General features: G+C 40.9%; 1 protein-coding gene and 1 long non-coding RNA gene across 9 annotated transcripts in view; both read left to right on the plus strand.

Moving 5' to 3' along the window:
• The first annotated feature begins 856 nt into the window (after positions 1-856).
• Positions 857-4,467, plus strand: LOC109615503. Of its 5 annotated transcripts, XR_003782596.2 has the most exons (11): positions 857-971; positions 1,647-1,707; positions 1,814-1,864; positions 1,963-2,007; positions 2,305-2,369; positions 2,460-2,565; positions 2,723-2,762; positions 3,152-3,246; positions 3,358-3,461; positions 3,604-3,701; positions 3,797-4,467. It is a non-coding gene; the product is annotated as an uncharacterized LOC109615503 (long non-coding RNA). The 5 variants fall into 5 exon arrangements; XR_003782595.2 differs by lacking the exon at positions 1,963-2,007 and having other exon boundaries at positions 3,797-3,924; XR_003782598.2 differs by lacking the exons at positions 1,814-1,864; positions 1,963-2,007 and having other exon boundaries at positions 3,797-3,917.
• Positions 4,468-5,784: 1,317 nt separating this feature from the next.
• The window catches only part of pih1d1 (PIH1 domain containing 1), a 28,632-nt gene continuing 21,581 nt past the window's right edge, over positions 5,785-12,835 (plus strand). The window contains exons 1-3 of one of the 4 annotated variants that reach the window (XM_020050516.3): positions 5,785-5,895; positions 9,991-10,120; positions 10,352-10,432. In XM_020050516.3, the coding sequence (XP_019906075.2) occupies positions 10,355-10,432 (78 nt within the window). In that variant the 5' untranslated portion in view covers positions 5,785-5,895; positions 9,991-10,120; positions 10,352-10,354. 4 annotated transcript variants of the gene reach the window in all.

Consider the following 12,835-nt stretch of genomic DNA (forward strand, 5'->3'; position numbering starts at 1 on the left):
GGAAATGAAGCAGTCGATAAAATAGCGAAACAGGCCCTGGTGAGGAGGGTGGTGGACGTGGTGGTGTCCTTGAGCAGGGCAGAGGTTAAGGTGGTGGTGTGGAATGAGGTGAGGAAGGTGTGGCAGGACCAGTGGAATGTGGACACGGAAGGACGGCACTTGTTCCGGATACAGGGTGAGATTGGGGATGGAAGGAGGGCAGTTAGGAGAAGGAAGGAGGAAAGGTTTTTGACTAGATTAGGGGTGGGCCACTGTGGATTGCATGGCACGCTACACATGATAGGGAAGCATCTGACTGGGTTGTGTGACTACTGTGGGGTAGAGGAGACGGTGGATCACGTCCTGAGGCAGTGCAGACATTATGAGAGGGAAAGGGAGAGGTTGCAACAGGGTCTGAGGTCAGAGGGGGTGAACTTGGTGAGTATAGGATCAGTGTTGGGGAGGGGGTGTTCGGGTGCTGTGGTTAGGTGTCTGTTTGTGTTCCTGAGATAAACTGGGTTGGCAGGGAGAATTTAGGTCCTCCCTGAACCGACCCACACTCCTTTACAGTAGGTGGCGGTAATGCACCAATAACGTTGGATGCCAACCGCCTTTAAACCCCACAGAAGAAGAAGAAGATTGCCATGGGCGCGAGAAGGGTCCAACTGCAGCTTGCAGCAGTCGCTCACGCCAGGCCTCCTGCTCACGCCGCGCCCGCTCACGCCACGCCCGCTCACGCCGCGCCCGCTCACGCCGCGCCCGCTCACGCCGCGCCCGCTCACGCCGCGCCCGCTCACGCCGCGCCCGCTCACGCCGCGCCCGCTCACGCCGCGCCCGCTCACGCCGCGCCCGCTCACGCCGCGCCCGCTCACGCCGCGCCCCCGCTGACACGCAACTTCCGACTTTCAGACATGTACGGTTTGTTTACAAGACGCAGATGGACCATATTGCCATATTGAGTCATGGCGGCAACAACTCCCGGGAAGCACCTGGTAAGTTACTGATAATAGCAATATGGAGTTATTTAGCCCGTTACGGTTTGTTTAAAATTAATATTAGGCTACTACCGATAGCTATTGATTTCAGGTTGACGATTGCTTATAGTTAAAAGGGTGTTTTAAAAGTATGCTAACGTTAGCTTAAAATACCTATGTGTATGCACATGTATGCTAGCGTAGTGTGTGTGTGTTAGTTTGAGTGAGGTACTTCGCATGATATTTTTGGCTTTGGCAATCGTTGTTACCATACCATCTTTAGGTTTCGTAACATGACAACAATCAGCCCTGTTCTGGGGCTTGTTCAGCATTGGAATCCTATAGAATTCATAGTTCTCCAAAAATGCAGGTACAGATTGTCCAGATTTGGCCAATAACAAAATTCACAACCAACAGGTCTGCAACAGGGTACTATGATTTGTATTTGGATTCCATAAGCATGAAAGTAAAGCCTTGTTCAAAGGCTGTTTTAATGTTTAGCCTCGTTCAATGGCTATATAAGTTAGTTTATTTTGTTTAAGCCCTTTGGGTGGCTATTGTAACTCTTCTATTTCAATAGCATACAGTGGTATTTTGAATATAAGGGAATCGAGTAATATGAATTGTCTTCAGTTTTCTGATACTATTACAAGTATAAGGTGTGTAATTTGTAATTTTGATTGATTTTGACAGTGACTTAGCTCATCACATTGCTCTGGGCCAGTGGACAACTAAATTTGGCAAAGACATTGAGGTGCATCTCTCCAACAACTTATGTACCTGGATGCACATGTCTATATTTCTGATTTGACCCAAAATCTTTTATATTGCTTATTTAACACTTTGCCCAATTGTTGCAGGGTTTCCCTCATCAAACTACTGTAAATTCTTGTGGCATCTTAATGTTGATGGTAAATTGCTTTTTAGTCTCTGATTAAAGGTTTTTGGGTTTTTTTTATTATCTGAAAATGATATAACCTCACAGATCTTTGCCTTTTACACTTTACAGTATGCACTCAGCCTGAGCAAAGAGGCTCCATTTTGGTTCATTGAGGTCAGTATTGTTTTTCTCACATAGGAGCAAGTATAAGAGGAACTTAAATCCACCCTAACATGACATTGACTTTGGTTAATTGTTTACAATTTCCAGAAGTCTAACTAAGCATGATCTATAAAGTACTTTGCACTACAGTATTAACCACACATCAAAGAACTGTTTGTGGGACTATTTAACATGGCTCTATAACATTTTGTACTCTGCTGTAATTGACATGCCAATGGTTTGCAGACATAGTGATTTGTGACTGAACATGAACATTCCTCCTCAACTTAAATATTCTATTTCTTTTAGAGGGACATGGCACGCATCCGAAAATGGTGGTGCATTAGTCTAATGGAACGGTTCCAGATTGACGGGTAAGACAACTCTAAATGTTACTTCCTACAATACATTGCTTCTACATTAGTTTACTTTTTTTATTATTTTACTAATATCTTACTCAAAAGCCATGGACAGAGGTTTGCATACTGGACTAATGAGGCCAGAGCATTGCTCCAAGGTTCACTGCAGCCGATATACAGGGTCCCAAAGGTCAGCAAGAGGGAACATGAGGTGAGCATGATGATGGCAGAGGACACCCAGTGGCCTTATCCTGTCTTGATTAATTCATTAAAAAAAACGTAAGGTTGTTTTATATATATAAAACAACCTTACGTTTTTTTTATAATATAATTTTCTTTTTTTTATATAATATCATTTTCCTCAAAAGGTTTCGATTAGAAAAGGATGACAGGTGCATCATATTGGAGGTAATGTTTACTTACTGCTTACACTTTTTACTGGCTATATTAGCCAATAAACATGGCACAACACCTCCCTTTATCCTTGCACTATTGGACTTATTTGCACTACCACCATGACACACACTATAGAGCACCTTATGCACAATAATTGCCCGGTCACTGCAAGAGTCTCATGCTTATACATCCCTTAGTACAGTCATATCAATATCAGGGCAATGCGTTATGATAGATGTTCTCACCAATAATTGTTAATTTTCATATTTCTGCTATACTATGATTGTTGCCATTTGTACAGGCAATAGTGTAGTCAGTGTGTTGTCTTTACTATGCTTGATTTTGCCTGACCTGTATTTTACAGTTACCAGCGTGTGTGCTTTCTGTAATCCTAAATGAAGTGGTACTACAGGAAGGAGATAAGGCATACTTAAGATTGGCTCTTGTGTGTCCATTGACTCCTTCAAGAGACGGGCACATTTTCAGTGGCTTGACAGTAAGTGTTTAAATAAAGGGTGCTGTGGTATACAATACTTGAGTACCTCACGTGTGTTTTCACTAACCTTATGGAAATGTTCACTTTTGATTGATAATTTGTTTTTCACAGGTGTCGCTACATGGAGCAGGAGTCCTAAAGAAAATAATTCTACACCATGTACACCGTGGACACCTGTCGTGAATGTGGAATGCTTTTCAAAAACTGCACACCTGGTAAACATCTTTACACTGGATGGATTTGAATCTATGTCATTATACTCAGTACTGATGTCATAACTACGCTTAGACCACATCCTGAGTCTAGTGGTCACTGGTCAGTATAATCATCATTCTGTTTTTTCTTTTTCTTTTACAGGATATGTTAGAACAGGACAAAGGGGTGTACTTGAAGCAGTTTACTCAGAAGACCCACATCCAGGTTACTGCGATCACTTTTGCCGCCAAATGCAATAGGTAAAAATAAGGTGTTTGTGTGTAACAAAGGGGTGTGGGGGAAAAAATAATTGAATATGTATTTGCTACATTTATTTACTTATTTTCTCTTTCAGTGAGAACGGACACGTATACTACCTGTTGGCAGACAACCCTGAGCCAGCTGGGTGTTTTTCAAGCTGCAGGCCCCCATGACAATTTGTGGCTGGAAACTTGGGATTGAATTTTGAATTCTCCAGTGTTATTACAGACTGTTAATTAATTGTTCATGACAAAAAAGAGATGTCATATGTTTAAACAACCTTTGGGTGAACTTTTTGTATAATTTTAAAAATGTTAAAACTAACATCTATTGAGAGTCTACTTTATGCTTTTTTGGTTATAATAACGTCCTGTTCAATGTGGAATCAAATTCAAATCCTCTGAATATTGAGTCCATTTCTGAACACTGGGGAGATCGTGTGTACAACTGGTGATCCGGTTTATTGAATGCATTGCACCTATATGATTTCTACCCAGAGCTGTACATTTATCATTTGTTAATATAATAATACAGACAGTCTGACTTTTCCATACCCACAGGATTAAAGGGCCTACATCTACGTACAGATACTGATCAGCATAAAGTCCTTTGGAATCACATGTAAACTGCAGTGGAGGATTTTTCTTTCAGTGCTTCGACCCAGAGAGAGCCTTCTAGTCCTCTTGTGACCAGCCCACTATGTGACAGTACTGTCACATAGTACATAACTTACATCCACATCCACTTATTAAGACTTATTATTTATTGTCATGTGTTTTTGCTTACTTCTAAATAAATAGTTTTGTTGTTTGCAGTTCAATTTATTATACATTAGCAAATACAAAAACGAATCCAATACAACATGAACTGATTGTTTTTTTTAATTGCATTCTGTAGTTCCATCCCAAACTATAAAAAACAGGCATTTATTTAGAAAAACACAATTATAAACCAAAAAAAGAAGGGGGCTTTTATTTTGAAGGCAAAGAAAACAAAGGGGCGCGGCGTGAGCGGGGGTGCGGCGTGAGCGGGGTGCTCGCATAGACTGTATAAATAATGGACGACGCCCTTTCGCTCTTTTCCATTGGTGAAAAATGAAGCCACCAGTGTCCTGATACGGCGCTGACATCTTGGACTTGCGTCTGCGCAGATAGCGATCTTGGGACCAGTTCTGCGCAGTAGTTATGCGCAGTAGCGAGAAGGAAGTAAAGCCGTAAAGCCGCGAAATCAACGGCCCCACCCCTGTGCCCCACCCTCACTCTCCCTCGCAGAATGCGCATACCGTAATCAATCGCAAGTCCAAGTACAGTACAACCTTTGCTTGTTAAACCTAGACGATATGTTATAGCCTAACTTGCATCATGTTTAACCTTAATTTAGAATAGGCCTAATACAAAAATAATTGGTAACTTCTAGCTAACGATCACCTGCTAGCTATTAACATGGCTATTAACGAGGCTTGTTGTCTTTTAGCTAACGTTAGCTAGCCCATTACATTTATTTACTAATTAAATAGCTTATAAATTTAACTTACCGAAAAAAATTCAAAGATCGATTGGAAATGCCAGATCGGTTAGCACAATGTACTGCAGAACAACCCATTATGTCCGTGTGAAATTATATCAATTATAGAAATTTAGAGATTAAATGTAAAGTTCCAATCTCCTCAGTCCTCCAAAGATTCAGTGGCTCCTCGGCTCAGATAGCTGTCAATCACAGCTGTGAATCACGACGTCACAGCACCGTTTTTAGAGCATTAAATAACTAACTAAAAACAAACTTATTTTAAAAACTCTTGAATTTACATTAGCGTGATACAAACTACAGTAAATGACAGAAACCCGCTTCGGAAAAAATATATTTGAAGGGTAATTTAATTGTTTAGTTGGTCTCGCGTCCCATTGAATAACATGAGGAGGGCGGGGTCCCTATACTGGGACCACTCACCAGGGGGCGATCGAGACGTTTTGGCTTCACTTTTCAGGGCTTGTGCGGCACGCTTGGGTGCGCGGCGTGACCCGGGGGCGTGGCGTGAGCGGGGGGCGCGGCGTGAGCGATTGGTGCAAGCTGCAGTTAGACCCTATTGATGGGCGCTTTTATTTTGAAGGTTTCGTCATCACCATACGACCGTGACGTAATCGGTAATGCTGCTCTCAAAATACTATTGAAGACCTGTTTGGACGACGGAGAAACGTATGTTTTTTTTTTTACAGAACAATCATGCACACTCGTGTACTGTATTAGGTTATTTCAATGATTGTTTGCCAGCTGTTAGATGAACAAAGCGAAGCTACGTAACTAGCTATAACTATACTAACAGAGATGAGCTACCTACAAGTACTAGCTAATAACACTCGCCGTTAACGAAAGCAAAGATACATAGAAAATGAACATCTCTGAGGTTAGTAACCAACAGTAGTGTAAATGTAGTTAACGCTAGTTCAGTAGCTATCGTTGACATTACTTGAATATCCTCTGCTTCCTCCGAAACGTTTGAAAAGTTTGTCCGTACTGGACAAATGCAGGTAACTTAGCTACAGCAACTAACTAGGAAAGGCCCATTAACTTTTCACCTTGGTTCTTCATGATCACATTTTGTTTAATGCATTCGTCAGGAAGGTCTGTTTCATAACATGTCCTTATATCCAAGCAGCTTGCAGTCGCTTTAAAGTGATATAAATAGTTTTTCGCTATCAAGTCTAAAGATAATGTGGCTCCAACTATTCTTTAGAACGTGTTCTAAAGGTTCTAATCTTATTCAAAACAGTGACGCAATGCAGACATCCACAACTTTGTTAAAGAAACAAACCTCCATTTGCTTCATTGAATCATTAGGAGGTTCATCAGGACACTCAAATGAGAAGTGCTGCTTAATTTTTCGGAGGCTCTTCTGCTTGAGGATAGCGTCCACATTCATTTCCTGGCATATCTGTTTAGCTGTGGGTTGAGCAGACACAAATAAATTTTTCCTATAGCTGACCAGGGAGGCATCAGTTTTCGCAACAGACTAAGAGCAACATCCAGTTGCATGGATTCTGACTGCAGCAACTTACTGACTTGCTGAATTTTGTTTAGGATGTCGTTTCCAAACAACAGTGCAGATTGAGAAATGATAAGAACCCACCTCCTCTGCCGGGGACTGAGCCTCCACCATAATAATGGGATCGATGGCGTTCTCCCTCACTTCAAGCAGTGCATCCCTGATTTTTGGAGATTGGTACCGCACAGCTTCGACACTTTCCATCCGACTCTCTCATCTGGTGTCTGACCAGGATTTCACTGTTATCTTCACATTCTCTTTAAAATAGACCATTGTATAGTGGTGGCTGAGAAAATTGTGAAGAGCTGCTGAAGATACCCAAAATAGCAACTTGCTTCAGGGGAGCTTTTTCCTGCATCAGCGACCCCCATATTGTGTGTGCTTCATGGCAGGAAAAAGGCCCTTGCATTAACATCTAACAGCCTGGCTTGCACACCTTTACGTTTCCTTCTCATATTGGCCCCGTTGTCGTAAGACTGTCCTCGACAATCTTCAAAAGGGATCTCGAGCTCACCTAGTCTCTTGAGGATGAGGGATGACATGCCTTCTCCAGTTGATTCTTCAGCTTCAAGGAACCTGATGAAAAATTATTTGATCTCAGCACCATCTCCTGCTACTATTCGAATGACAACAGAGAGTTGCTCTTTATTGATGACATCAGGAGTGCAGTCCAAAATCTGGGAATAGTATTTTGAGGATTTTATCACGAATGGTCTTCGTGATCCTGTAATTGATGCAGTCAATCAGTTCGATTTGAATGAGAATACCCAGGTATGAAGCATTGCTGCCTCCACTTTGCAACATATCTAAGTGCTGTTTGGGGATAGGTTCGAATTTGGCCACAAGCTCTGCTTCTTGGAGTAAGATTCTGTTATGTGGCTGGTGAAGTGCATCTGTTTTTCCTCTCAGAGCAAGCTTTCTCTCTGCGAGGGACTGAATAATGGCGACCTCCTCAGGACCTCACGCCACAGTCTTCTCTCGGTCTCTATTTGCATTAGTTTGACCTAATCTATTTTTTGCGCCCTTTGGAGGCAACTTTCAAGTTCTTTCCATGAGGTGTTGTGTTCTGAACTGCGCTCGTGAGATTTTAGTAAACTGCCCCAATTCTTCCAATCATTTACACCCTTAGTAACAAGATTATGATTTTTGTTTGAGAACAGTTTAGAGCAAAAACAGGACAGAGTATAATTTTTTATTGAATAAACTAACCAGCTTCTCTTAAATGTCTCTCCATTCTGTAGTTTACTGTGAAAGTGGTGATGGTGGCAACCTCTCTCATTCTCCCTTCTTGGAAATGCAATGTCTGGTATCTGGAATGGCCCCTACTAACCCCACTCTGTCCTTGCTCTGTCTGAAATTGCCGGCCAATATGTAGGATCTACAGGCAGCACCTGTACAGGAGTTGTTGGATCTTGACCAGGTGGCAGACCAGAAGCAGTACCAGAATGTGATGCACTTGATTCTTGGCCTGGAGAAATTCCAAGAATAAGTAATACATTAATTGAAGAAATATTTAATCCCTTTATTAGATGCTTCCTGAAAAATAATCTTAACAGAATTAATACTAATAATATCTTACAATACATTTTAGAATAATTCAGGTTATAAATACAAGTACATCAGGCAAACAAAAAAAATCGGGCAAACCAAAAAAAAAAGATACAGTGGGGAGAACAAGTATTTGATACACTGCTGATTTTGCATGTTTTCCCACTTACAAAGCGTGTAGAAGTCTGTCATTTTTTATCATAAATACTCTTCAACTGTGAGTAACGGAATCTAATACAAAAATCCAGAAAATCACATTGTATGATTTTTAAGTAATTAATTTGCTTTTTATTGCATGACAAAAGTATTTGATACATTAGAAAAGCAGAACTTAATATTTGGTACAGAAACCTTTGTTTGCAAATACAGAGATCATACGTTTCCTGTAGTTCTTGACCAGGTTTGCACACACTGCAGCAGGGATTTTGGCCCACTCCTCCATACAGACCATCTCCAGATCCTTCAGGTTTCAGGGCTGTCACTGGGCAATTATGGACTTTCAGCTCCCTCCAAAGATTTTCTATTGGGTTCAGGTCTGGAGACTGGCTAGGCCACTCCAGGACCTTGATATGCTTCTTACAGAGCCACTCCTTAGTTGCCCTGGCTGTGTGTTTTGGGTCGTTGTCATGCTGGAAGACCCAGCCACGACCCATCTTCAATGCTCTCACTGAGGGAAGGAGGTTGTTGGCCAATATCTTGCGATACATGGCCCCATCCATCCTCCCCTCAATATGGTGCAGTCATCCTGTCCCCTTTGCAGAAAAGCTTCCCCAAAGAATGATGTTTCCACCTCCATGCTTCATGGTTGGGATGGTGTTCTTGGGGTTGTACTCATCCTTATATTCCTCCAAACACGGCGAGTGGAGTTCAGGATAGATAAAAACGTCCATGGCTACACGATTCTCTCGTCTTTTCACTTGACCAAAAGTCAGTTATCGTCACCTATATTGATAGTTATTGTATCAATGTCATTCACTAATGGCTAATAAACTGTTAAAACGGCCATTGACAAAAGCTGTACAGTTCATAGATGCTATTTGTGGTTGAGGTAAACTTTAATAAACTTTTTCTCAGTTTAACACAATGCTTAATAGTGTCTAGCGACATATTACTGGCTAATAAGCTGTTTAAACGGCCAGTGGGAAAAGTCTTACTGTTCATAAAAGTTACTCAGTTTAACACAATGCTTAATGGTGTCTAGCTATATATTCAAACTGGGTGATGTTACTATGTCACAAAATTATATAATGTCAAGAGGCTACACTGACACCCGGCAAATGTATAGCTCTGTGGCTTAGTGGTAAAAGACGGGAGACCTGATTTGGAATCTTGGGAGGGCAACTACGATCATCACTTTAATTGTGGGCCGACTGAACTTGGCTTGCCTGGTTTCTAGTTTATTTCTCTAACGTACATGAAATGCTTAAATTGAAATACAAATTGGATAAATGGTGGGGTTTTGAAAATGGTTTGAGAACCTAATGTTCTACTGATATCATTCAGACATGTCGCAAACAAAGACAAGAGAAACCAGGAAATAGAAAAGCAGACAACACTAAAATGTACATTGATTCAAGAAATTCCATGACAAGTAACACAGAACAATCATCACTATGTATACAGTAAAAGGGGTGTGGTAAGATTCTGCACAGCTGTCCTATGTCAGCACAATATGATCCCTTTGTTCCATATATACCTAGGTCCCCGCACCTTATCCCAGGAAACTAAGGGCACTGTGGGCAACCTTTTCAACTCAGAAAGGACACACACCATCTGGACAAAGACCACTGATGGTTTAAACAGATTGATGTTGGACCCAGTGATCTACTGGTACCATTCAATGATGACCATAAACAAATAACAGATATCAGATCCCCCTTTCCCAGATTCTTTATCTTATCTAAACATGGGGACTCAAGTATTATCTAAAGTATTTTCCCATCTTCTCAATAAGTGACTCCTTTATACATTTAAGAATACATCAGTTCAAGAAATTCCATGACCGGTTGTTGACAGCACTGTATTTGACAAACCCCCTTTCTCCTTTTTTCCTAATGTTAGAAGATGGAAACCGACTCCTCCCTCCTGAGCTCGGAGGTGGACCTAGAGCAACAAGAACTCTACCAACAGCTTTTACTACAGGTTTGAATACATTTTAAGCATGTACTTTATGGAAAGAAAATATACTGCAATAACAGCCAATTGTTTAAATTTGGTATATATTGTCATGTGTGGGGAGAAGAAATTGAGAAAGTCAATACATAATGGCCTCAATGTTAACAGTTTTTGTGACTGGCCCAATGGGGCCAGAGGGTTTGAAACTTAATGGCCCCAAAAAATGTATACTGTCCCTCCTTCCAAAAGTTGTAATTCATCAGTGTTACAATATATAACCAAATACTTTTGTTACTTAACATGTTTAATTTTTAATGAAGTGCATTCTGGATATATAAAACATAAAAATAGTATTTCTATTTTGTCACATTTCAAATTTCTATAAAAATGAATAAAAAGATGAGTCTACAATTTCTTTTTAAACAAAACACTTACTCATTCATCCCCGTGAACGAGGTGAACTGCTGGTCTGTCTTAGTTACTAGGTATGTGGTTGTTAGAAGTCGTTGCCATCACCCAGTGGGCACCCGCATGTACATGTCTTATCACTACTGTCAAGGGCCCTGAAGACGGATTGCCAGACACCCGCTTGGCTGTCATGCAGACCAGTTTCTATGTTTACTATTGGCACGGCTGATCAGGGACTGTTTGCAAAAGTTGTCAGTGCCTTTGCAAAAACACCCACATTTGTCCGCTCTTGCCAGTAACGTACTACCGATGACACAGTGCATTTTAATTCCGGTTTCGATTCTGAAATTGAAACAGGTAAATTATTTTGTGCACTGAGCTTTCGTTTGAGCTCGTAGTTATCCTTCACTGTGAATAACCTGCAGAGAGCTGGGACCAAAGTAATAAAGGCTACCATCAGTAACACACTACGCCGCCAGGGACTCAAATCCTGCAGTGCCAGACGTGTCCCCCTGCTTAAGCCAGTACATGTCCAGGCCTGTCTGAGGTTTGCTAGAGAGCATTTGGATGATCCAGAAGAGGATTGGGAGAATGTCATATGGTCAGATGAAACCAAAATAGAACTTTTTGTTAAAAACTCAGAGAAAGAATGCTGAGTTGCATCCAAAGAACACCATACCTGATCCATGAAAAGGAAAGAATGAATGGGGCCATGTATCGTGAGATTTTGAGTGTAAACCTCCTTCCATCAGCAAGGGCATTGAAGATGAAACGTGGCTGGGTCTTTCAGCATGATGAATCCCAATGATCCCAAACACACTGCCCGGCAACGAAGGAGTGGCTTCGTAAGAAGCATTTCAAGGTCCTGGAGTGGCCTAGCCAGATCTCAATCCCATAAATCTTTGGAGGGAGTCGAAAGTCTGTGTTGCCCAGCGACAGCCCCAATGCATCACATCACTGCATGGAGGAATGGGCCAAAATACCAGCAACAGTGGGTGAAAACCTTGTGAAGACTTACAGAAAACATTTGACCTCTTTCATTGCCAACAAAGGGTATATAACAAAGTATTGAGATGAACTTTTGTTATTGACCAAATACTTATTTTCCACCAGAATTTACCAATGAATTCATTAAAAATCCTACAATGTGATTTTCTGGATTTTTTCCCCCTTCATTTTGTCTCTCGCAGTTGAAGTTAAGTTGAACCTATGATGAAAATTACAGGCCTCTCTCATCTTTTTAAGTGGGACAATTGGTGGCTGACTAAATACTTTTTTGCCCCACTGTATATTACCAATTCTCCAAGGAAATGCAAAAATATTGCACAGCTGTATGCAGCCATGCACAGCAGGGTGTGATGTACTGTGTTGTTACCAGGCTTAGAATTTCATCATTTTATGTTAATTAATTAATTGTCATTTTATCGCATGACATAAGTATTTGAGCCATCCTTCTGAAGATTAAAACAGTGCTTTGAAGCATCTAGGTCATGTGATCAGGGAGCTATTGAAATTCTATACTGCACGTTGTTTTAATGTGTTTATAGTCAATATATTGATATCTATATTATCCATAAAAATGTTTAGCAATCTATAAAGAGCACCCCACTTCCATTTCTTCTTTAGCAGTTTGAGGTTTGTAGGCAATGTAGTCAAAGTGTTGAGATAAGAACATTTTGATGATGCCCTTTGTTGACCCTCCCTTGAAACGTGGTTTGGTTATGTGCAGTCTGACTGTAATGTCGCCATAAATGTCTCCAGCAGTTTGAAAAGCAGGATCGGAATCGAGAAAACGAGGCCTGTGAGATATTGTCCAACTTTTTTATTTCATAACGAGACTAACCCGGGGTTTGTAGCTTAAAATGTTTGTATGTATTGAGCTTTGAATGTCTATATTGGTCAAATATCAAATGTAAAACTGCCCTTATCATGGTATGATATTTTGAATAATTCGTGAAATACTATTTGCCTAATAATTGTGCACGCGTATGTCTCAAATCGGTCAATAAAACTACACAATAC

The sequence above is a fragment of the Esox lucius genome, chromosome 11, assembly GCF_011004845.1.
Source record: "Esox lucius isolate fEsoLuc1 chromosome 11, fEsoLuc1.pri, whole genome shotgun sequence".
Classification (NCBI taxonomy): Eukaryota; Metazoa; Chordata; class Actinopteri; order Esociformes; family Esocidae; genus Esox; species Esox lucius.